The following is a 22,969-nucleotide window of genomic DNA, read 5'->3' on the forward strand; positions in this document are numbered from 1 at the left end:
GTAGCATATTTATAGGGATTCCAAAAATAATGGGACTACATAAAATTTAGTTAACAAATTACAGCAGAGAGATAGTTTATTAAATAGAATGTACAAAAATGTTTTATTACTGTCAGATCAACCCATACAATGTTGTTGTGTAAGCAGTCAGAGCCATATCTGTTTAATACATAGAATATGCTATCTGGAATATTTATATTCGTCTTCTCTGCTTCACTACTGGTTTTGTTTGACTATTCACTGGACTCCCTCCAGATAGGTCTGGAGTCTGAACAGGAACCACAACCTAGTTTGGAGAGAGAGAAAAAAATCTAAACTTAGTACATTCTGTTTATACCTTCTGTAATTGCTCTAGATCATTCAGACAGATAACTGAACAATGTACAGCAGGGAGTCAGGTTAGCAATTTTTCTGATGACTCAGTGCAACATTGTCAGGAGGGTGATGTGTTTCACACCAGCAGAGCATGCACAGAGTGCAAATAATGCAAGCAGAACCAGAGGATCCAGGTAGCAGATGAAACAGTCCAATGAAGAAGGAAGCACTCAGACACAGTAGCTTTAACTACTAATCTAAGTTTACTTTACAAGTATATACAGAGTAAAATACAGAATGACGCTCCAGCAAACTCTCCAATATTCTTTCGCCAAACTCTCCACACTGATTCCCCATCAGTAACATATTTATACAAATGAACACCAATCACAGTGTTCTCATGTAATGTGAACACTGGATTGCATCAGCTAATTTGCTGTTCTGCCCAGATACTCTCCACATGTGTATCTGGCCTCTTTCCAAAGTCTTGAGATGACTTCTTCTTAGGTCTCTAGTTCCAGCAAAAACTTACACAGGTTAAAAACCTGACACCCCTCCTTTTTTCTGAAACTAGAATTTATACATATACATTTAACTTATCATTCCAAGCTGTTTGATTAATTTCATATGCTTATGTACACTTAGAGGCTTCGTTAGTACATCAGCAACATTCTCATTTGTGTTACAGTAAATAAGATCAATTAATCCTTCTTGCACAGCTTGTCTTACATTGCAGTAACGAATGTCCACATGTTTGCTTCTTGTATGCATTCTTTCAGACTTTGCCATATGAATGCAAGTCTGATTGTCCTCAAACACTTTAACTGGTGTTTCTACCTGCACTTTTATATCTTTTAGTAATTGTACAAACCAAATTACTTCAGTGCAGACTTCAGATAAAGCAGCAAACTCAGCTTCTGAAGTTGACAGTGCTACCAGACTTTGTTTCCTGGATTTCCACCCAATTAAATTGTTTCCAAACTTTATCACAATTCCTGAAGTGGATTTTCTGTTTTGGGTATCACCAGCCCAATCACTGTCCACATAGCACTCTAAAAATAATGTGTCTGACGGTTTTAACTTTAATGACACATCTATAGTGCTTTTCAGGTATTTAAATACTCTTTTTACTGCTTGCCAAGCACTATTTGTGGGTTTTGAAACAAATCTACTTAGAATGCCAACTGCATTTGCTATATCTGGCCTAGACCACTGTGCCAGATATAGTAGACTTCCAATTGCAGATTGGTATATCTCCTTATCACAAAATTCTGCATCTTGATCATTACATTGAAATCCTGCCACCATGGGGGTTTTGGCACCATTACACTCCTCCATGTTGAACTTTGTAAGCAGATTCCTGATCTTTGATTTCTGGCTTAATTCATAAACCCCTAGTTTCTTTGTGATTTCTACTCCCAGATAATCATGTATCTGACCCAAATTTTTTAGTTCAAAGAATTTACCTAATTGTTTTTCAAACTCTTCAACCTGGGCTTTTGTTCTGGCAATCAAACAGATGTCATCAACAAATGTCAGTAGCCACATTTGTTCACCTTTTACATTTTTTGTATAAAAACATGGATCTGCTATTCCATTACTGAAACCCAATGATTCAAGTGCTTCATGCAAACATTGGTTCCAATTTCTTGCAGACTGTTTCAAACCATAAATTGCCCTGTTTAATTTGTATACAGAACCTGGCACTTGAGATTCATACCCTGGAATTTGGGCCATGAAAACAGTTTCTTTTAGTTCTGCATTCAGATAAGCAGTTTTCACATCAAAATGAAAAACTTCACAATCATATTTTGCAGCCAGAGCTAATGCAATTCTCATAGATTCAGCTCTTACTGTGGGTGCAAAAACTTCATCAAAATTTACATTTTTTCTTTGTGTGAACCCTTGAGCAACAAGTCTTGCCTTGTATTTCGTTTCTCCTGTTTGCAAGAATTTTTTCTTAAAAACCCACCTACAACCTACTGCTTTTTCACCTTTAGGTAGCATTGTAGGGGTAAAAACATTGTACTTCGCCATAGACTTCATTTCTTCATCCATGGCCTCAAACCATTTTTCTTTCTCTGGCTTTGAGAGCTTCAGTACATTTTCAAAACTTTCAGGCTCATAGCTCACTTGGCAAACCCTGACTTCACTTGCTGTGAAACGATCAGGTGGAATGCCTTTGTTACTTCTTTCTGACCTTCTGGGGACAAAAGAACTTGTAGCTGCCTCCTCCTCCTCCTTCTTTGGACTTAAAGAAGTTTGGCTATCTAACCTAGCTGCTTGCTCTTCCGCTAGTTGTGTTTTTTCAGAATTTTTACTCTCTGGCAAAAACACTTGACTGCCATGCAAACGTTCCCAATTACATTGCTCTTGGAATTCAGCAGACCTGGAAATAATTACCTCTCCATTGTCTGCATAAAACCTGTATGCCTTTGAACCTGGAGCATACCCCAAGAACGTCATTTTCCTGGCTTTAAACTGTCCTTTCCTCCTAATAGCCTTTGGAACATGTACCCAAGCAGTACTACCAAACACTCTCAAATGAGACAGTGATGGCTTTTTTCCAAACATTAGGAAATATGGGCTACTGTTAACTGCTGTACTCCACAGTCTATTTACAATGTAATTTGCTGTAAGCAGTGCTTCACCCCAAAAATGTGCTTTTAGTCCAGAATCAGCCAACATGGCATCCTTCATGGTTTGCAGAACGCCATTTCGCCTTTCTGCGACACCATTTTGCCATGGGGAATATGGGGCACTACGTCTGGCTGAGATTCCTTTGTTCCTTAGCCATTTCTGAAAATCAGTAGACATAAATTCCCCTCCAAAATCACTTTGAAGTTGTTTTACCTTAGTAGAGAATTTTCTCTCCACCCAACTTTGCCAATTTTTGAAAATTTCAAACGTTTCACTTTTGTTCTTCATAACATAGCAAAAACCATATCTGCTATAGTCATCCACCAGGATTAAAGCATACCTCGCCCCTCCTAGTGTTTTAGACATGGGACCAATCAAGTCAGCATGCACCAGCTCAAAAATCTGCTTGGTGACTCTGTCACTCTTTTTACATATTGGAGCAACCTTTGACTTTGCCAATTTGCATGTGCTGCAGTCTAAATACTTTTCACAAGATTTTAAATTAAGTCCTTCACACATATCAGGCATTTTCTGCAGTACTTTGAACCCTGCATGTCCCAAACGTCTATGCAACAGGTGTATACAATTGTCATGTACAGGTGTGTTGCTAAATACAGAACATACATCTTTAGAACCTCCTTCTCCCTTGGGCAACATTTCATAAAGATTGTTTTTCAGTACACCTAGAGCCAAAACCTCATTTTCTTTGAGCACTTTACATTCTTTGTTTGAAAACATTACACTGTATCCTGCATGGTCTAAACAAGACACACTTAACAAATTATGCTCAAGACTTGGCACACATAATACTTTGTTCACAGTCTCACCCAAACTTGGAATGAATACAGGTCCTTCTCCAGCAACAACTGACACTTTGCCATCTGCCAACGTAACATAGTCCCGGTTGGTAGGATGCAATTTTTTAAACAACCCCTTATTGTTCACAATATGTTGACTGGAACCACTGTCCATCAGCCATGTGCTTTTTGGGTCATTTTCAACAGCCTTGACCACGGAGACTTTCGGTTTTGCAGTTTTCTTTTTCTTGCCTGAATAAGCATGCTTCTCCGTCTGGCTAGGGCAATTCTTTCGCAGATGCTCTGTGGAACCACAACGAAAACAGCGCCTCACTGCAAACACTCGCTCCTTATCTTCACAAGCTGCTTGTTTGGTGGGAGTTTCTCTTGGCTTAGCAGTTTGCTTCTCAAGCTTCTTTTGCTCTTCTTCTAACAGCCGGCCGGTCAGAAATCGTAACGTCAGCTCACTTTCACGCATAGCCTCCAAACTCATGACAAGGCTATCCCATGAATCATCTAGCGAACTGAGAACAACGTAGACTTTATGACATTCAGTAAAAGTCATGCCTCGCTCTTCCAGGTCTGCAAACAATTGCCTCATCATGTTGAGATGTTCAGACACACTGGAATTCGGCTGCAGTTGAGCTCTGTACAGCTTCCGCGTTAGCGTGACCTTGCTCACGGCTGAATCTCTCACATAAATCTCTCGGAGATTCCTCCAGCATTCTTGTGCTGACACCAACCCACGAACATGTACAAGTTGATTATCTTCCAGACACAAAATAATGCTGGCTAGAGCTTTCTCTATGCTTCTCTGTTCACCTTCATCTGGCTGAGCAGGGGGATTACTGACAACTGTCCATAAATCCTCCCTCCGGAGATATTGCTCCATCTTGACGCTCCACGCCAGATAGTTGTGCTCATTCAAACGGCTCAGGGACAAACCTCCCAACGCCATACTTGACGCCATCTCAAAAAACTGCACACAGATGTCTTACTTGCTTTCTTCTAGCCCCTCCTAGGCAAACAGCAACAACATTCACCAGGCTGCAGATTGAGAAGACTCTTCTTCACTTCCAGGACTCCAACAGCAATTTGCCACCACACTGGAACACCTCTAGTCAGGCTGAGCAATCTGGGCCCATGACCTGCAAAGGGGGGTGATGTGTTTCACACCAGCAGAGCATGCACAGAGTGCAAATAATGCAAGCAGAACCAGAGGATCCAGGTAGCAGATGAAACAGTCCAATGAAGAAGGAAGCACTCAGACACAGTAGCTTTAACTACTAATCTAAGTTTACTTTACAAGTATATACAGAGTAAAATACAGAATGACGCTCCAGCAAACTCTCCAATATTCTTTCGCCAAACTCTCCACACTGATTCCCCATCAGTAACATATTTATACAAATGAACACCAATCACAGTGTTCTCATGTAATGTGAACACTGGATTGCATCAGCTAATTTGCTGTTCTGCCCAGATACTCTCCACATGTGTATCTGGCCTCTTTCCAAAGTCTTGAGATGACTTCTTCTTAGGTCTCTAGTTCCAGCAAAAACTTACACAGGTTAAAAACCTGACAAACATGGCCTCTCCTCTCCTTCTCCACTGCCTCTTTCTGCATGGCTCACTAGAAGACCCTGCACATTCATTTCTTCTGTCCTCCACTAACTAACCTATCTTCCATTTAGTGTGCTTTTACTACTGCTAAGAACATACATAGCCATTGCAACAGTGATTTCTGCTTATAACTCTACTTCCCCCCCAGAAATAAGCCCCCTGAGTAGGTGGGATAACAGGCCCAGGCAGCTTTCAGATGGCAGCATTATATCAGAGGGGAGGGAGACATGTCAGAGGTAAATGTTACTGCACAAGCAGCCCTCTGTGAAATGGATTTGGCTCAAGGACTACAAGCTGTCATTCACTAATTTGTGGGAAATGAACAGCCACTAAAGCTCTTCAAGCGGTATATCTGTCTTTGGTCTACAAAAATAATAATAAAATAAATCTCCCTCAAGATCTCCCAAAGTCTAATTTAACTTATTTTAGCGCTCATTTAACTGTCACTCACCTGATTATAGGCAAGGAACCACTTCATGAGATACATTTTTATATTTGGAAGCAGATTCTCAAACACATAGTATCACATGTAGAATATCAGTTATGAAGGGCAGTAGTCCTCCCACCCAGCTGGGTAGGTATCCCAGCTTCCTTTGTGGCAGGAATAGAGATTGCTTGAGAGAAACAGAGCAGTAGCAGCATTTTTGGCTGCTATTGCCAAGGGGCTCTGTAGGAGATTTCTGCAATCCCTGCTGGTGTGACAAGACAACGCACTAACCCAAATAACCCTTATTAGGTGGCTTATTTGGGGGAAGTAACGTCCTGGGGTGGGGGAGAACATCCCACGGAGAACACGCTAACCCATCATGTGTTGTTCCAAAAAAATAAATCATCATAGGTTAGCATGTTGTGTGAACCAGTATTCGAAGCAGTAAGCCTGTGTGCGCCAGTTGCTGGGGAACATGGGTGGGAGGGTGCTGTTGCACCCTGTCCTGCCTTGTTGGTCCTTGCCTGATGGCTGGTTGGCCACTGTGTGAACAGAGTGCTGGACTAGATGGACCCTTGGTCTGATCCAGCATCAGGGCACTTCTTATGTTCTTAACCTAGTCACAGTAACAACAGTATGCAAGAAGAATGAACTCCCATGCACAACACATTGTATGAAAAGGTTTTAAAAGTGCAGTCCTAAGCACATTTCTGTAGAAGTTAGCTTCCACTGAAATCAAAGGGGACTGTTTCCATGTAAATGTTTATGACTGTAGTGTAAGTGTTCTATTCATTATGCAAGGTTGAAAACTGAAAAAGGCACTCAGCTTCAGAATCTGATTGATTCTGAGGAGTAATTATTTATCATACAAAGGGACTTCTTTATCCCAAAAGTTGTTGCTTCTAATTATTTTTAGACCAACCTAAAGAGAAAATGCCAAAAAACCAGAAACATAGTGGACAGTTTTAGAAGCATTCCTTATGCTTCACAGTACTAAAATGAAATGGTGATTATCCAGAACAAGAAAGTGGAGTATTTATCCCTCTCCCAAATAGATGTGTTTATAGAATCAACACAGAAGGGCAATTTATCACCTCCAAACAAATGATTCTAGTATACATTTTGAAAACATTTAATGAGAATTTACTATAGCATACCTCCTTTAGTCTATTACGAATGAAGTTTGCTGAGGTGTTCAGTGAGTCATCATCCATGTCTACTTTAGGTATTTCTGGTAACTTTGGACCAATAATAATTTCTTCACTATTAATGTCTCTTCCAAAAAGGGAAAGTTTGTTGTCTTCATCTCGTCGTCTCTTTCGTTCCTGCAACTGAGTTGTTCGGGGCATGAATCTTCCAAGTCCATTATCACAAGGAAGCTTTCTTTGGCAGGCTGATGTGTTATGTACTCCTTGCTGCAGACTCTGAGTTATTATTGTCCTCTGATTAAAATAGTCATATGTTTTAGTACAGTGACTAATAGACTGAGGTGCTGCTAACATACTCTGACTGTGCTCTCCTGAGGGGGATGATGTACTTCTCAATGATAGTTCACAACAGGATGATTGGCGAGGGTCATGAACACATGTGGGTAGATTCCAGTTACTAGTGGCTGCCTCAGTTGTATATGATCCAGAAGTGTCTAGCTGAATGTTCTTTTGAAATCTTGTATTAGAATCCTGCTTCTTCACCAGCAATTGCTCTTAAAGATAAAATTGTAGAAATTAAACACATTTAATTATTAATATCTAGATCACATCCAAATATTAATCTTACTTCAAGATAAGTTTCATATTGAAACTTATGAGGAACATTACATGATTTTTTAGCAGCCTTGGGTGTCATTTTTTGGTACACCAACAGGAAATAAATATATTTTTTAATTTATGCCTAAGTTAGGTCTACGAAGGGTCACCTTCATACTCCTTACCTTGAATACTTTTTCATTCCACAATCACATCAGAGGGCCAAACGAAAGATGATGTTAAATGCATCTTTGCATTTAACATGCATTATTTTAAAAATGCAACCAGCTGTTCTGGAGATCCCTGAGCAGGATTAGGACCACAGTAGACCAGGAATAGGTCCCAACCCTGCTTTGGGGCCCTGCTGCAGCTTACAGTTCAAAAAGTTCTTTTGTTTGGCCCAGAGTTTACCATGGTAAGAACCAGGATAACAGGCCATTAAAGATATGTACCAGAGAGCCAAAACACTTTTTACTAGATTGGGGAATCAGTGGATAAATTTTCCTTCATATATTGTCTGTCAGATCAGATGGGTGATTCCTATTCTTGTAGCAAGATAGCTTTATACACTTGTTCAAGGGACAGAATTATTTTAATAAAACTACTTTTCAAGCTGCATCTTGCAGAAACGTCTGGCATTGTTTGTTCCTAACTTGTCCTTGTAGCACACTTTACTGTGGCAGAGGCGAAATAATATAGGAGGAATTAAGATTTACCTAGAGAATACAAACAAAAAATAAAATAAAAAATTAACTTTAAAAATACTGTACAGCCACAAACCTTTGTTACTTGTTATTTTTGCTATATACTTTCTTCTGTTTTGTAATTTCTCTCTCGTCTCTTGTACACTCTCAAATTCTGGAGCATAGCACACATGCAGCAAACTGCCAAAGAAACTCCGTTCATCCAGTTTTCTTTTGGCTATCCTAACAAAGTGAAAGTTAATGTTAAACATTACCCAACTTTTAAAAATCTTTTTAAGCCCATGACAATATTCAGTTATGATATTACAAAAAAACACTTTGTGACTTGTTCACAACTGGTATTTCACAAAAATTTCAACATTAAACTACTAAAGATCATAAGGTAAAGTGAAGACAGGCTATTATTCCTGAATTATCAATACCTTGCACTCTGTATTTTTTGAAACTTGATCAGGTAAACTTCTGTAAATTCTTCTGCTGGATAGTCATCTAATGGATTATATTCTTCAATGGTGCCATATAATGCAAATTGCTCAACTAATTCCTTCATAACCCCCAAGGCAGGAACTCCTTGTACTAACAAATATCGAGATTCTAAGTTGACTGTGTATACCTGAAAAACACAGCAGGATTAATACTTACTTTGTAATAAATACATCACTCTCAAATCCTTGCTTGCTAAATTTTCTTTAAAAAATTAAATAGTATAGTCCTGTTCAGATGTCACACTAAGCTACTGCGGACCTCTCAAAAGCATGACCCGCAATGGCTTAGTGTGTCATGTGCTGGGGGGATTCCCCTCCCCCATGATGGCTCAACTACCCACCCCTGCTACCTCCCTTCTGCAATAGGGATAGCGGGGTGTATTTCCCATGTTGTGTGATGGGATCCCTGTGGTTCCATTTGGCCACTCCACAAAAAACCAAAACCTGGCTGACCATAGAAAGCAATATTCTTGCCAGTGCGGATTTTCTCAATGGTAGCCATCGCATAGCAATGGCAGTGGGAGAAGGATGACACAGGACCCAAGCTGGAGGGAGTGCTAAGTGGTCCATCATTCGTGGTTGTGTGATAGGTTTCCTGTAGTGGTTTTCCTACCCCACCACATGGGTCCCGTACTAACCCACCCACCGTCCATGCACATGTGCATGGGGGGATACACTAATCTTCAGTCCTACTTACAGCATCTGATGAAATGAACTGTAACATGCAAAAACCCATGCTAATTTATTAAAACATCTGGACAATAAAACAATCTATATGTGTGCTACATTTAACTCTTGAATTTAACATTTTAAGTGTGACCTATTTTGATCTCAATTATTTGCACAAGCAACTCTATTGTAAAGCAATTCATAAAAATCTATTTCAGTACTACAAAGTAGAAACAAAATATGATTATTTTAATCTTAAAGCATAGATAACCAACTAGTAAAAAAAACCACCTTGGGCTATGCAATACTGAAGACAGCTCATACACAACTTGTAGAATAAAAGCTCAATAGTATATCCAACAAATATATGCTAATCCTAAAAATGCCATCTAAACTGAGACAGATAATTGTATTTGTTACTGTTTATTCAGTAAATTGAGATATGCTATATACAGCATGACCTAACTGAAAAGTGTTTATTTAATAATTTGAAAATTATAATCCACTATGTACAATACTATGGTACTTCTCCTTTAAGGAAAAAAACAACAGGCCACAAGTACAAGCAAGAAGTTCTTATTTTCTTGGGGGGGAAACCCTTTGATATAACAAAATCTAGACAGAAATCACATAAGCCTTACAGCTACCACAAAATGTGTCCAACAACTGGCACAATTCACACCTGTAGTAACCGGAATAGTTCTCTAGCCCTCTAAAAGGTGGATTAGAGAAATTCATAGAAACCGAATCTATCAACAGCAAATATCCATCAGAGCTAAACGGAACCTCCTTGTTCAGTGGCAGTATACCACTGAACACCAGTTAGCGGCCTGATCCAGCAGAGCTCTTATGGACCCTTAACAGTACGCCTGGAACGCTCTTCCAGAACACTTGAGAACTACAAACTCAATCACTGCTTTTAAAACTCAGCTAAAAACTTTTCTTTTCCCTATAGCCTTCAAATATTGAGTTTGTTCTGACTCTATACTGTTAGCTTCACCCTACCCGGTGCCTGTTTACACTTCCCTGTGCCTGTTTGCATTCTCCTTCCCTCTTTATTGTTTACTACAACTTATTAGATTGTAAGCCTATGCGGCAGGGTCTTGCTATTTACTGTGTTATCTGTACAGCACCATGTACATTGATGGTGCTATATAAATAAATAATAATAATAATAAGGGTCAGGGAGCTAAACAGACGCAAGTTCTTTCGCCCTCCACCACCATCATCCCGACTTTACCTTCACCGCGCGTGGCCTGCGCCCCTCGCGATACCTGGCACGCGAGGCACATATCGCTTGCTGTGCGTGGTGCTGATAGACGCCGCCAACCTCACCCCCATCACTGATCTCAGCGACCGCCGCCATCTTTCCATCACCTCTCTCTTTTGTCGCACATCCCAACCATCATCTATCATCACTCCCCTTCGTCGCATATTCCAACCGTCATTCACTTTCTCTTGCCTCACCTCCCCCGCGTCTAAAACAGCCAATCCGGTTGAGATAGATGCGTCTCTGCGCTTTTCATTGGGCCTTGCTCTAGGGTGGAGAGAAGCGGGTGAAAGTTGAATCCAGCCAGGAAACAACACAGAGCCGAATCACTCTAGCCAATCACAGCAAGCGAAGGAGGGTGGGCCGAACGATTTCATTGGGCGGACCGGGGGCGAAGATGCAGGAAGTCTAGTTCCACAGTTAGCATGATCGCCAGTCGCTGCGAGTCCATGCAGATGGGTTCTGAGGTGCCTGCCTCGAGTCCTACGGGCTGTGGATGGTCCTAGGCCGCGGCCACCATGTGGGGGGTGGGTGGCCCTGGAGTAGCCGCGGTGAGCGTCTCCTTGAGCGGCGCCCGGGATTGCTTCCTGCACCTGCCGCCTGGGTTGGCTTCCAGCCTCCGTCTGCAGCAGGTACAGGAACGCGGGGAAGGGTGGCTTCATCCGGGGCCTGGGCAGAGGATCATGGGAACTCGGATACGCCACCCCCGAGCTCGTGCTGCCTTTTATTTTTTCACAAGCCCCCCCCGCCCCTTGTGACTAGTGATGTTGAAGTTCTCCTATTTCCCCCCTATATGTGCTCACTCGCATTTACGCTCTTCTCTCATCGTCTTTTTTGGCAACCTTCAGGTGCCCACTTTCCCCTCATGGCAGCCACCATCATGGTCGCCTTAGCATCCTGTTACTATGACAACACCAAGAGGCCTCAGAATTCTCCTTGTTCTATAGCATCTTGGTACTGTGGAGTGTGGTTTCAGGCTGCTGGATACAGTGGGAACCCCTTGTGTGTCCCTTTATTAACTATGTAGAACAATGGGGAGGGAGAACATGTCACCCTTCAGATACTCATGGACTACAACTCACATCATCCCTGGCCATTAGCCATGCTGCCTGAGACTGATGAGAGTTGGAGTACAATACCTGGAGGGCCACAAGTTCCCTCACCCCTGGTGTAGAAAGTGGAGTGACATTATGTATAAGGTTGATGTTTCGCTGTTGTTTATACCACTTCAGAAGTGGAAGTGAGAAACTGAAATTCTTGTTCAAATTCCTACAGCTAGTAAAGGAATAAATTCCCTAAATCTGTCCTGACATCTCTATCTGCTTCTCTTTCTAATGCTAGTTGAATTCTTTGCCTGTTTAGATCATAATTGGTGACAGTACCTGCCATGCCATATTGACATGTGCAGTATTATAATGTTTCTAAGGAAACCAGGTCATGCTGATGGAATGAACTCTTTGATCAGTGTAAAGAGCTATGTGAGATGATTTTCTTCCATTTTGCAAATATATTTCAAATAAACATCTGACACTGAAGTTAGTTAACACTTGAGGTTTTAGCTTCCTCCATTAACTTCATAAAACCAAGAAAATATGTGTGCTGTCTGTCTAAATGTTCTTGTCTGTTCTTACTAATTCCTAGAAAAATCTAGAGCGATCACTTTAAAACACTATGCCTTCAGGAACATCCTCCCCATCAACTGATTTTGCCAAGGAATCACTGCATATTATTGAAGATACATGCTTGGTTCATGCAGGACTCTGGCCAGACTTGTTGGGCCTTGTTACCTGGGGCTCATCTCTAGATGTCCAGTGCTAATCTTTGCTGCAAATTACATGGATTTGGAAGTAATGCACAAATTGTTTTTCAGGCGAGCATGTCTGCAGTTACTGATTTTCTTTTTAAAGAATCCTTAATAAGCATTTGAGGAATCCCCAGATTTTTCATAATATGACAAAAGTTTGATTTGCCATAAATATCTGTACAGCGCTTGGATTAGGGTTTATGTTGGGAAGAAAAAGGAACAGCATAGAATCATAGAATAGTAGAGTTGGAAGGGGCCTATAAGGCCATCGAGTGCAACCCCCGCTCAGTGCAGGAATCCACCCTAAAGCATACCTGACAGATGGTTGTCCAGCTGCCTCTTCAATACTTCTAGTGTGCAAGTTGTACAGTGCAAGTTGGTTCTAGGACTGGGAGAAGAAATGCTTTGCTTTAGGAAACTGATATATAGTGTAAAACTCCTTTCACGTCTGTAGTGTTTTCTGCAATGTCTCGGCACTAGCCAAAGTTTAAGTAGTAGAATTGTGTATCAGAATCTTTATAGCACCAAGAACCCCAATTCAACCTACAAAATAGTCTCCTAGCCTCTGCTGCTTTTTCTTCCTCTTGCCACACACAGTCCTGTCCTACATTCTGGTATGCAGTACTGCTTCGTCTCCTAGGCCCCAGCTACCACTGTTTCTCCTGCTCTTGTTCATTTGAACATTACAAACATTTCCTCAAAGAAGTGTTTCACAAGTTTGTACTCCTGTCATTAACATCTACCTATGAAGTCACTGTAGATCCTCATACAATATTGGGGGATGTTTGCTGTGCAGAATTAGGTGTTTTGACACTGCAACAGCATTGGTATTAGTCCGCCCTATCTCATACTAGTATTAAAATAGGCTGGGATGAAATGCATTTTGAATTTCTTATTTTACATGATGACAGTAAGTAAAGTTTGTATAAAATGGAAGATCATTGACATAGTTGAGCTGTTACCTACAAGTTTAACAGTGTAGTTGTGTGTGGAAGTATGCCAGCCATAGAGGTTCTTCATTTATTTCAATGGAAGGATTTGATTCATGCAGCCCTTCCTTTGTACACGTGGATCTCTCCCCTCCATTGTACTGGATGGGGGAGCCCATCCATAGAAAATATCTACACAATAATGAGATTGGAACATATTCTATACAAGATTAATAACCTTTAGATGGGTATTTGTATAAGGGTGCATCCTATAAACTTCCCCTTTCCTGAATAATGCTTGATGCTGGATGTGTGTTCACATATCGTTAGCCAGAAAAAGAATTGTGAATGATACATGCTATTCATACTGTTTAACATCAGTCAACTTTCTTTGAAATTAATTAGGATCAGGCTGTGAAAGCTTCCTGGGACAATACTCCTATATTTTTGGGCTGGACAGAAATCCGACATTGTCGCCAATGTGGTGGAAACGTCGTTGAAATAAGCAGACAACTAGCAGAGAGACTTGGCATCAAAGATGGACAGCAGGTTTGAAGTGCAAACTTTTATTTGCATACTTGGAATAGGATATGAAATTATGAAAATATATTCCATAACTATTGGTCTCCATCTGATACTGTCAATCTCTATATAGTAAAGAAATTTGCATGCAAGTAAAGGTTTACTTCGGCAAACCTGAACTGCAGAGCTGGAGTTTAACATGAAGGGTAATACTGAGATCAAGACAAAAATATTTGAAAAGAAAGAAACAAGTAGCTTTGAATATATGCCATTCTGTTTGGGCAGTGTCTAGCACTGCTGCTCTGTTTACACCAGTGACATAGCGCTAGAGTAAGTGACCTTTAGTGCAATGCCAATTGTGTATGCTGTGCAGAGTGCTTTTTCTGCAGAACTTGTCATGCCAGTATATTGCCTTATGTTTTCTATTAGTTCGTTTGTACATTTTTGTTTCCTTTGTACCTGCAAAAGATAGAGCCCCCAAACTCAAGGTCCTTCTGTGCAGCACTGGGCTGTGCACAAGGATCTTAGTAACAAACAGTGAGTTGCTTTGTATGTGATGGGGGATAATGTTGAATTAAATCAACCTCCCCGCCACCCAAGGTGATCAGAACTGACAACACTTGTATGTACAGTCCCCGGTGCTAACTGTAGGGATTTTCCCCTCCTGCACAGCATGTCTTTCTGCATGTAGGACCTAAATCCAGAAAGAAATTGTTACGTTGAATTACACCTCTGCCGGAACAGGATAATTTGTCTACAATTTGTTGAGTTAATCAATGCATGAGCAAGAAATGTCTTTACCATTAGGTTTTTTCCCTAGCTGTTTTGTCTTTGGAAGTGTCCTGAACTGCAATGCAAACCATTGTTTAAATTTGAAGAACCCTGAAAAATGGCTTGTAGGTTTTCCAGGGAGAACAAACAACACTGCTGAAACATAAATGGCTCAACATCTTGATGCCAGCACAAGTGAGACAGGCAAGTGCCTGTGGTTTATCCCCACTGCCAGCAACCTCATGATTTCTCATCGTTTCTTTCAACTATTATTATTATTATTATTATTATTATTATTATTATTATTATTATTATTATTAATTTATATAGCACCATCAATGTACATGGTGCTGTACAGAGTAAAACAGTAAATAGCAAGACCCTGCCGCTTAGGCTTACATTCTAATTAGATGATACTGGCTGGGTTTGGATGATACAATAACCAATGGTGGGTTAAATAATCAATGGTTGGTTATTGTCTGTTGGGACTTTTTCACACCACGGTTGGTTATTCGGCCAAAATAACCAATGCAAATAACCAGTGCTGTGCAGAGTTGATTATTTGTGTTAGGCACCGTTGACTGTTTCATTGCACGCAGTTGGTTATTTTCGTCAGCTGTAGAGTCCCCTGGCAAGAGTGACCAAAGCAGCGGTTGCTTTAGTCCAGCAGGCAGAACTCGCAATAGCTGATGGGATACCAGCAGGAGGACCGGGGGAGGGGGAGGGGGGATGTGTCAATCAAACACACCATGGTCTAATAGTCACCTGGACACTGGCATTAATCCACACCATGATTCATTATAATCATGTTGTCGTGTGGGGAATACCCCCTCGATAATCAACTGTGGAGTTAACTGTTAACCCACCATTGACTATTGTGTTGTCTGAATACAGCCACTGTCTCCAGTATTTTGCTTTTGTAAATATTGAGAGTATTTTTTTCAACAAGGTTTATTGTCTACTAGATATTCCTCGAGCCATGTCCCCAAGTCTTGTCCTGTCAACAAGTAGAAGTGGAACCCCTCTCAGCAGACGATTGGGAGATACTGGTAATAAAACACTTAACTTGTTTAATTCTCCTAGTGATTTTAAAACATTGTGATGTTCTTCAGTCTCATTTCCTCCTTTTCATTCTAATGTTTACTGTGTATAAGAGTTTTCCATTCTATCTTTATGATTCAAGTCCAATTTTATGTTTAAATTTCATCATGAATCACAGGCAAGTTCTAATATTGAATATTTTCTAAAATTTTGCTGTATTATTATAGGAGCTGCATGCCTTCTCACTTGAAAGCCAACTTCTTGATCAAATTCGAATTGTGTTTCCCAAAGCTATCTTTCCAGTTTGGGTTGAACAACACATATGCATTTATATCCAGATCGGTAAGTAGTCATGCAAGTTTTTCTACAGCATTAAAGGAATATTTGTAAAGTGGCAGGTATGTTAATATTTTCCCCTTTAATTCCAGTTACCTTAAAACCAGCTGCTCTTTATGGAAGACTTGAAGCTCGCACCGAGCTTTTCATACGCCCTAAAATCCGTCAGTATGAAGAAAGTACCACAGTGCTGCCTTCTGCAAATAGTGACTCTTTATGGGACAATGTTCCTAAAACCAAATTAGATCCAAGAGAAACAACTAAGGAACTGTGTGCCAAAGAAATTAATTTAAATATGGGAATCCAAGAGCATAAATCAGACACAAAAGTGTCATCAAGTGCAAATGTCCTGCCAAACATATGGAATTTAATTGGGAACTTTTTCTCTTACACTCCTGACAAGAAACAGGGAGCTTCTTGTGATACTGGTGAACTGGATACAGTCAAAGACAGCCTATTAAACTTGATTCACATGGATTCTATTTTCAGAGTATGTCAGACTCAGCCCCCCAGTGTGCAAAGTACATTGGCAGCGTGTACAGTCCAGAAATACAACACCGTTCATGTTTTTCCATGGAATCTAGACTTCCCTCCTTTAAAGGCTAATATTAAAGTATCTTACGGGAAGATTAATAAACTACTCTCTCCAAGACAGCAGCATCAAGAGTCAAAGCAGAATCTAATGACAAAGAAAGAAAATCAGATGAACAATGTAGAAGACCAAAAGCAACCCAGCCTTAGTAGAAGTCAAGAATCCAATGAGAACACTATTGTACAGATAATATGGAATGGATTTGAGGAACTAAAGAATGACATAATATGCAATAATAATGTGGAGAAACTGCATGTTGGAAGAGTTTGGGTTAGTCCAATTTCAGAAACCTGTGGGAGAACCATTGCATAAGTGCCTTAAAAGATTTTAAGTCAAATGAGCCTGTTGTTTCTTTCTTTTCCTTTCTTTGTCTCTCTGGGTCTGTTTCCCCTCCCTTTCTCCCCCCTTCCCCAGGTCTGCGTTCTGATCTTTCTTTCTCTCTCTGTCTCTCTCTGGTTTATTGGTTCATTCTTTCTCTATGTGCCTGTGTTGGGAAAGAGATATATTAGGGAGAGAGAGAGAGAGTTGACTGGCAAAGAAAGAGTTTACCTTTTGTGAAATGGGTTTTTTATAATTGGCCACATCTATCATGCCAGCCATTTTGTAAATCAGTACACTCTCAAGGCAGCCATTTTGTGATGGCGCCCATGGAACTGTTGAAAAATTAGCAACTGTGCCTATGAGCACCAGAGAACTGGTGTCCTTTGTTTTTGTAATTAAACCAATTAGCAGTGGTTTAATTAGAAAAAAGTCCTACAGTGCTGGCTGGAGAATGCTGGAAGTTGTAGGACTTTCTCTCTCTCTAAGCAAGTGTTGAATTGTGCTGTTAGAATAGCTCCACTGATACCAGTAGGGAACATTTCCCAAACCAGCTTTAGAATAAATAGTTGTGAAATAATTCTATTTTAAAAAAAGATACTTATCTAGTTTGTCTTAAGTTCTTGAGGTGGCTTAAAATACATTTAAAATACAATGAAACAAACAGTCAGGATGTTATGAGGTAAGGATTCTTCACTCAGCCCACCAGTGGTGTTTCCTGTAACTCCTGGCAGCAAACATGAGTGAAGAGTTGTATTTGTGTCTTAATAGAAGTTGACAAATATGGTCTTGACCAACTGAAAGGATGCCTTTCCCCCCAGAGCATCCAGAAAGCTGTTAACATTTCAAATCTATTTGGAGTCTTTACATACATTTGAAAAATAAGCAAGCTGCTCTTAAATTACATACACATCAAATGGAGGACTGGTGGGAATACCTCAATGGAATGTAAAAGTTTTTGTAGAATATTCTTAAGCATTTGTTATTCTTTGCTGTTTTTTTTGTTTTTCGTTAACTGTATTTCAGATACCTAAAGAGCTGAGAAAGAGACTACATATAGAAATACATGCAGCTGTCAGAATCACCTCAGTGAATTCAGAACCTAAAATTCCAACATCTCTTAGACTACATCCCAAAAGGACTTTAGTGAGTTTGTGTTCTTGGACTTATGATTTGCTAAGCTGTTTCCAGTGTCTTGCTGTCTGTTTAGAGTTTGGGAACGTAATATTTCATACAGCTTTTTTAACACAAAGTATTCCAAAATCTTAATTCTTAAATCTACAGGGTTGTATCCTGTGTTAGTCTGGTTTAGAGTAGGCCCATTGAAATGAATGGGATTGAAATTAGACTAACATTGGATACCACTCCATCTTCCTTCCTGCTGCAACTGCTTCCGCTCTGACACAAGTGTTGACAAGGGAATGTCACCCAATTGATTGGCTGCCGTACTGGGCAAAGAGGAATCCAGGCCAATTAGCAGCACAAGCACCAGACTGGAGATGTTGGCGAGGCATGGCTGGGGAGAGGAGAGGCTGGTGGTTCCTCATCTGTCCCAGAAAAAGCTGACAGTTCCCCATCCAGTCCAGATAAGGCTGTTGGTTCCCTATCGCTGTTTTAGGGACTTTCTGTACCACACCATTAATTCTTTTAGAAGTTATAAATTAAGCTTTAAATCCTTCAATCTCTTCCTGCTGTGTTAAAGTTTCAGAATAGCGAAGAAGCGCAGACAAATTTTAACAGAATAAGGTTATCTGTATTTCTGAAAGACCGATGGGTTGTTCACACAACATGCTAATCCACACTCTGTGGCTGAGTGTGGGTTGTTTGGTGAACTGTGGGTTGTTCTTTGAATGCAGCCATGGTTAACCATCCAGTGTGGCTTACTTTCTGAAACAAGCCACCTTGAGAACCCGTGGTTTGTTGTTGGGTTGATCAAGATCAGGGTGGTTAACACTGCATGGTTAGCCAGTCACCTTGGCTGCATTCAGATAACACAAATATCCACTCTGAGAAAATGTGCTGCGTTCTGACAACACCCCAACCCAAGGTTTAACAAACAAACAACGGTTCATAATTAGCCATATGCAGCCAATGAAAGTGGGTTAGTGTGTTGTGTAAACAACCTCACTATCTTATGTTGCGTCTTCAAAAGAAAAAGCTAAAGAAAAACACCACTTCCTGATTTGCAGAGACAGCTATGGGTGCTTTTCCTTCTGAACAGAAACATCAATATTTATAGAGCAATGTGGTGATGAAATAGAAAAACCCCAGCTCAGATGCTTCCTAACTCTGCAAGCTGTATCTCTTTGCCTGTAGTTTTCCTCTTTGGAAAAACTGACAGGAATATTTGACAGAAGTTCCTGATAAATTAGGAAGTTACAGGAAGGAGATTGGTAGAGGTCTGAATGGTTCATAGCTGTTGCCACTACCTGCTAATGGAAACATTTTAGAAGAGGGATAACACTGCTGGTGAATTAAAATAGTCATTGTGTATATAAGGGCTTGAACTCTATTAAGAAAAATAATCACCAGGTACAATGCAGATTTTTTTGTGTCATGTAATAAAGAAGGAAAGTCATGTTTTGGAAAGTGTGCAGAACACTGCTAAATTCACAGATAATGAATTGTCCCAGTTCTTAGCATTTCTGTCCCACGCATACATAAATGAACAAATGTTTCATGTGTAAAAGGATTTTTATTAGGGAGGTTTACTAAACTAACAATCCTCCTCATCCCTTCTTTCTAGAGTAAAGATATCAATGAAGATGACATTAAAAATGCCTTTAATTTGTGGCTAGAGGATTACATCAAGCTTCCGTTGATAATAGCAGACACAAGCTATATACAATTAGCTCTTAAAGATGGTAAGCAAAGCTGTGCCCTTGGCTGTGATTGTGATTATACTGCTACTCTGTTACGAAGTTAACTCTGATTTTTTTAAAAAATGTTCACTAATTAAAGAATTTTTAGTTGATTACCATTGGCCTTTCAATTAATCAATTAATTATTAATTTATTGCATTCATATCAATGTGCCTGTTACTAAGCACTTTAGTATGATGCCTTTTGAGTAGGAGAAAAATTAGGGTGTAATTAGCAAAAGCTAAGTGGGGATGATCAACCCACAGGCTGCCTGCAGCTGTGGGTAGTGCAGCCCCCACCCACTTTCCCCCCAGCCGAGCCAATTATCTGGGCTTTGGAAAAAGAACACAAAGAAGAGGACCTGACAAGAACCAAAGGAAAGATACTTCCTTCAGCAGTAAGCAGGGAAGTCTCTGTTCAGCGATCAAAGTTAAGAGTGACTTGAGGTGCATTCCTTTGCATGTTTAGACAAAATACCCTACAACTCCCACCGTGCTGGCTGGGGCATGCTGGGAGTTGTAGGATTTTTTCCTGTCTAAACATGCATAGGCATGCACCCTTAAAGACATTTAAAGTTTAAATCCCCTCTTTGGGATTTTAAGTTTGAGTAGCTTTGAATTTTAGAATTGAGTTGTGCTTTGTACATTTGATGGGAAAATGCCCAAATTGGTAAGAATTACATGTGTGTGTGTTTGTGTGTACGTGCATGCACATGTATTTGCAGCCTCCGTCCCTCCAGTATACCCCACATACAAACCTTTGGGCCCAAAAGGTTGTGCAGTCCTGTTGTAGAGGGAAGCAATTTTTGGTATTTTCTTATATTTCCAACATAAGAGTGGAAATAGCCCCAGTAAATAAAAAAAGCCTGACCTTCAACTCTGTTCATACAATTGGTTATTGCCTAGTTAATCAATTTAAGTGTGATTAAAGTTTTTAGCTCCCAAAATGTTTATATACATTTAGGTTTGCTTGTTTTTTGTGTGTTTTTTGGTGTGTAATACAGAATTTACAACAGAATTTATTTTATGCAATGTTCTCATTTTGTATCGCAAGCAAAATGCTTTTGTGTCTGTTCTGTTTTGAAAGACATGGAGGACTTTGTCCTAAGTGTAGTCACTTCTGACGCTGAAGAAGAGAAAACAAAAAATGCTTTCATCTTGAATCCCAGCTTGCTGCAGAAGGCAAATATACAAGTAAATATCACTTATTTTAGGTATCCAAAAGTTAAAATTATATAAACAGCATAATTTTGTTTATTAGGGTAGAGCTCTTATTTGTTTTTCTTGCTTGTGTTTTCATAGCATGAAGCATTAGAGAAAAAATCTAATGAACAGCTGTACTTAAATTCTGTCAAATCATTGAATGACTGAATCTTTTAGAATATTAGAGAAGGAATTCTGGAGTGACTTTTCCCATTTCAAAACAAGCTTGTAGTATCTCTTTTTTTTTTAAGTGTTCTTATTTTCTGATTTTCAGCATTCTATATTTTTAGTGACAATTTTAACCTTCATTGTAGAAGTGAAGGAGTGAAATCTGTAGGGCCAGGGGGGCGGGGGAGATTAAATGTAAGGAAATGTGGGGATCATGCAGTACTTTAAAAGTGGTGGTGTGGTTTATTTGATTCTTCTACTATTTGAGGCTGCAATCTTATTCTCACTTATCTGGGAGTCACTCCTTTTGAAATCACTGGGATTTACCTTTGCGTATAGAACTGTACTGTAGGTGTACCTATGTATCTAGCCAGTGGGCAAACCCATCACAAGCCGGTGTTTCTTGGGATCCAAGTTTCTCCCATGTGATTTCTAATAGTTTCGAGTCTAGTCTGGTGACAGCAGTCCTATTTTTACTATAGTATATAGTCAGTATTTCTTCCCACTTCTCCAGCACACTCTATCAGTGCAGTCCTATACATGTCTGTTCCAAAGTAAGTCTCATTGAATGTAATAGGAGTTACTTCCAGGTAAGTGGGTATAAGATAGCAGCCCAAAAAGCCTTCCTTTTATTATTTTCTCCATTTCTAAATAGTGCTTCTTTTCTTTTGTGCAGGTTGTAGTACATCCAGTGACCTCAACAGCCAATGGTGGTAGTACACCGTCTTCTTGTCAACAGCTTCTTCCATGGTTGAGTCTGGACAGTTTAGGGTGAGATATTTCTATAGTATCACAAATTAGAAGACACAATCAACCATTTAAAAACCTATGGAAAAAATAAATATTTTAAAAGGCATAGTATAAAACAGTGACCATCTTAACTGCCAATAACTTTGTAGCTAAAGAGAATGTTAGATTTTATCAGACCTGGAATCCTGTTCTGTCAAGCAATGGGCAGAATTGAGCTCGTAAGTTGCGTATCCATAAATAAGTCACTTTGGACTGTTTCAAGAAAGAAAGTATTCTCAAATAGCCAACCTCTTATTATATATTATTTCATTTGATTAGGGCAAGAGGGAGCTTGGTTCTCAATTTTGTTAAAATTTTCTTTGCAGAGGAGTGGATAATCTAGGATTATCCTGTTTCAAACATACGTCACACAGCCTCTTGGGACGACCACTGTCTCAAAAGTTAGCTTCCATATCTGCAGGACTTCGCAGTGGAGGTATCCTGATTACTGGAGGAAAGGTAAATGTTTCTAATTGGCTCCACTAAATTTGTTTCTAATTGGCTCCACTGAAAAATATAAATAAGACCTGGCATTATGTCTATCTATCTATCTTAGAGTTTTATGAAATCAGTCCATGTCCACCCTGTGAACACTCAGACCACCTCTCATGTGGTTCTCCCCAACAAGCCAGGCTGCGCAAGGGGAAAAATATGCAATTTCTGGACCCTCCAAAAATCATGCATTTCCATTTTATCCGCTGTATATTTCCTTAGGAAAAATCCAAAGTAACAAACTAGGACAATAATTTCTTTCACTCATTGTATTATTTTAGAAGGTTTTAGCCCCAATTTATTTTACAGGGAAGTGGCAAGTCAACTTTAGCAAAGGCTATCTGCAAAGAAGCATTAGGGAAATTGGATGCCCATGTGGAAGTAGTTGACTGTAAAGCGTTAAGAGGTATGGGTACAATTTTGTCTTTTTCGTAGCACTTTCAGAATACAAAGTTGTTTACTATTCATG

The 22,969-nt window shown here is 39.9% G+C and overlaps 2 protein-coding genes across 2 annotated transcripts in view; one reads left to right on the forward strand and one right to left on the reverse strand.

Moving 5' to 3' along the window:
- Positions 1-77: 77 nt before the first annotated feature.
- RBM48 (RNA binding motif protein 48) lies at positions 78-10,823 on the reverse strand. The gene is made up of 5 exons (XM_063126752.1): positions 10,646-10,823; positions 8,674-8,864; positions 8,328-8,473; positions 6,960-7,504; positions 78-286 (listed from the first exon to the last, which is right to left on the reverse strand). Exons 1-5 carry the CDS (start codon positions 10,769-10,771, stop codon positions 194-196), a joined length of 1,101 nt encoding a protein of 366 aa, XP_062982822.1. The 5' UTR covers positions 10,772-10,823; the 3' UTR covers positions 78-193.
- A 250-nt stretch (positions 10,824-11,073) lies between these two features.
- The window catches only part of PEX1 (peroxisomal biogenesis factor 1), a 36,545-nt gene continuing 24,649 nt past the window's right edge, over positions 11,074-22,969 (forward strand). The window contains exons 1-11 of the mRNA XM_063126931.1: positions 11,074-11,307; positions 13,814-13,957; positions 15,667-15,750; positions 15,970-16,084; positions 16,171-16,940; positions 18,015-18,134; positions 19,735-19,852; positions 20,936-21,042; positions 21,896-21,990; positions 22,335-22,467; positions 22,810-22,906. Of these exons, the coding sequence (XP_062983001.1) occupies positions 11,194-11,307; positions 13,814-13,957; positions 15,667-15,750; positions 15,970-16,084; positions 16,171-16,940; positions 18,015-18,134; positions 19,735-19,852; positions 20,936-21,042; positions 21,896-21,990; positions 22,335-22,467; positions 22,810-22,906 (1,897 nt within the window). The 5' untranslated portion in view covers positions 11,074-11,193. The remainder of the gene's footprint in view (positions 11,308-13,813; positions 13,958-15,666; positions 15,751-15,969; positions 16,085-16,170; positions 16,941-18,014; positions 18,135-19,734; positions 19,853-20,935; positions 21,043-21,895; positions 21,991-22,334; positions 22,468-22,809; positions 22,907-22,969) is intronic.

Source organism: Elgaria multicarinata, chromosome 1 (assembly GCF_023053635.1).
Source record: "Elgaria multicarinata webbii isolate HBS135686 ecotype San Diego chromosome 1, rElgMul1.1.pri, whole genome shotgun sequence".
Lineage (NCBI taxonomy): Eukaryota > Metazoa > Chordata > Lepidosauria > Squamata > Anguidae > Elgaria > Elgaria multicarinata.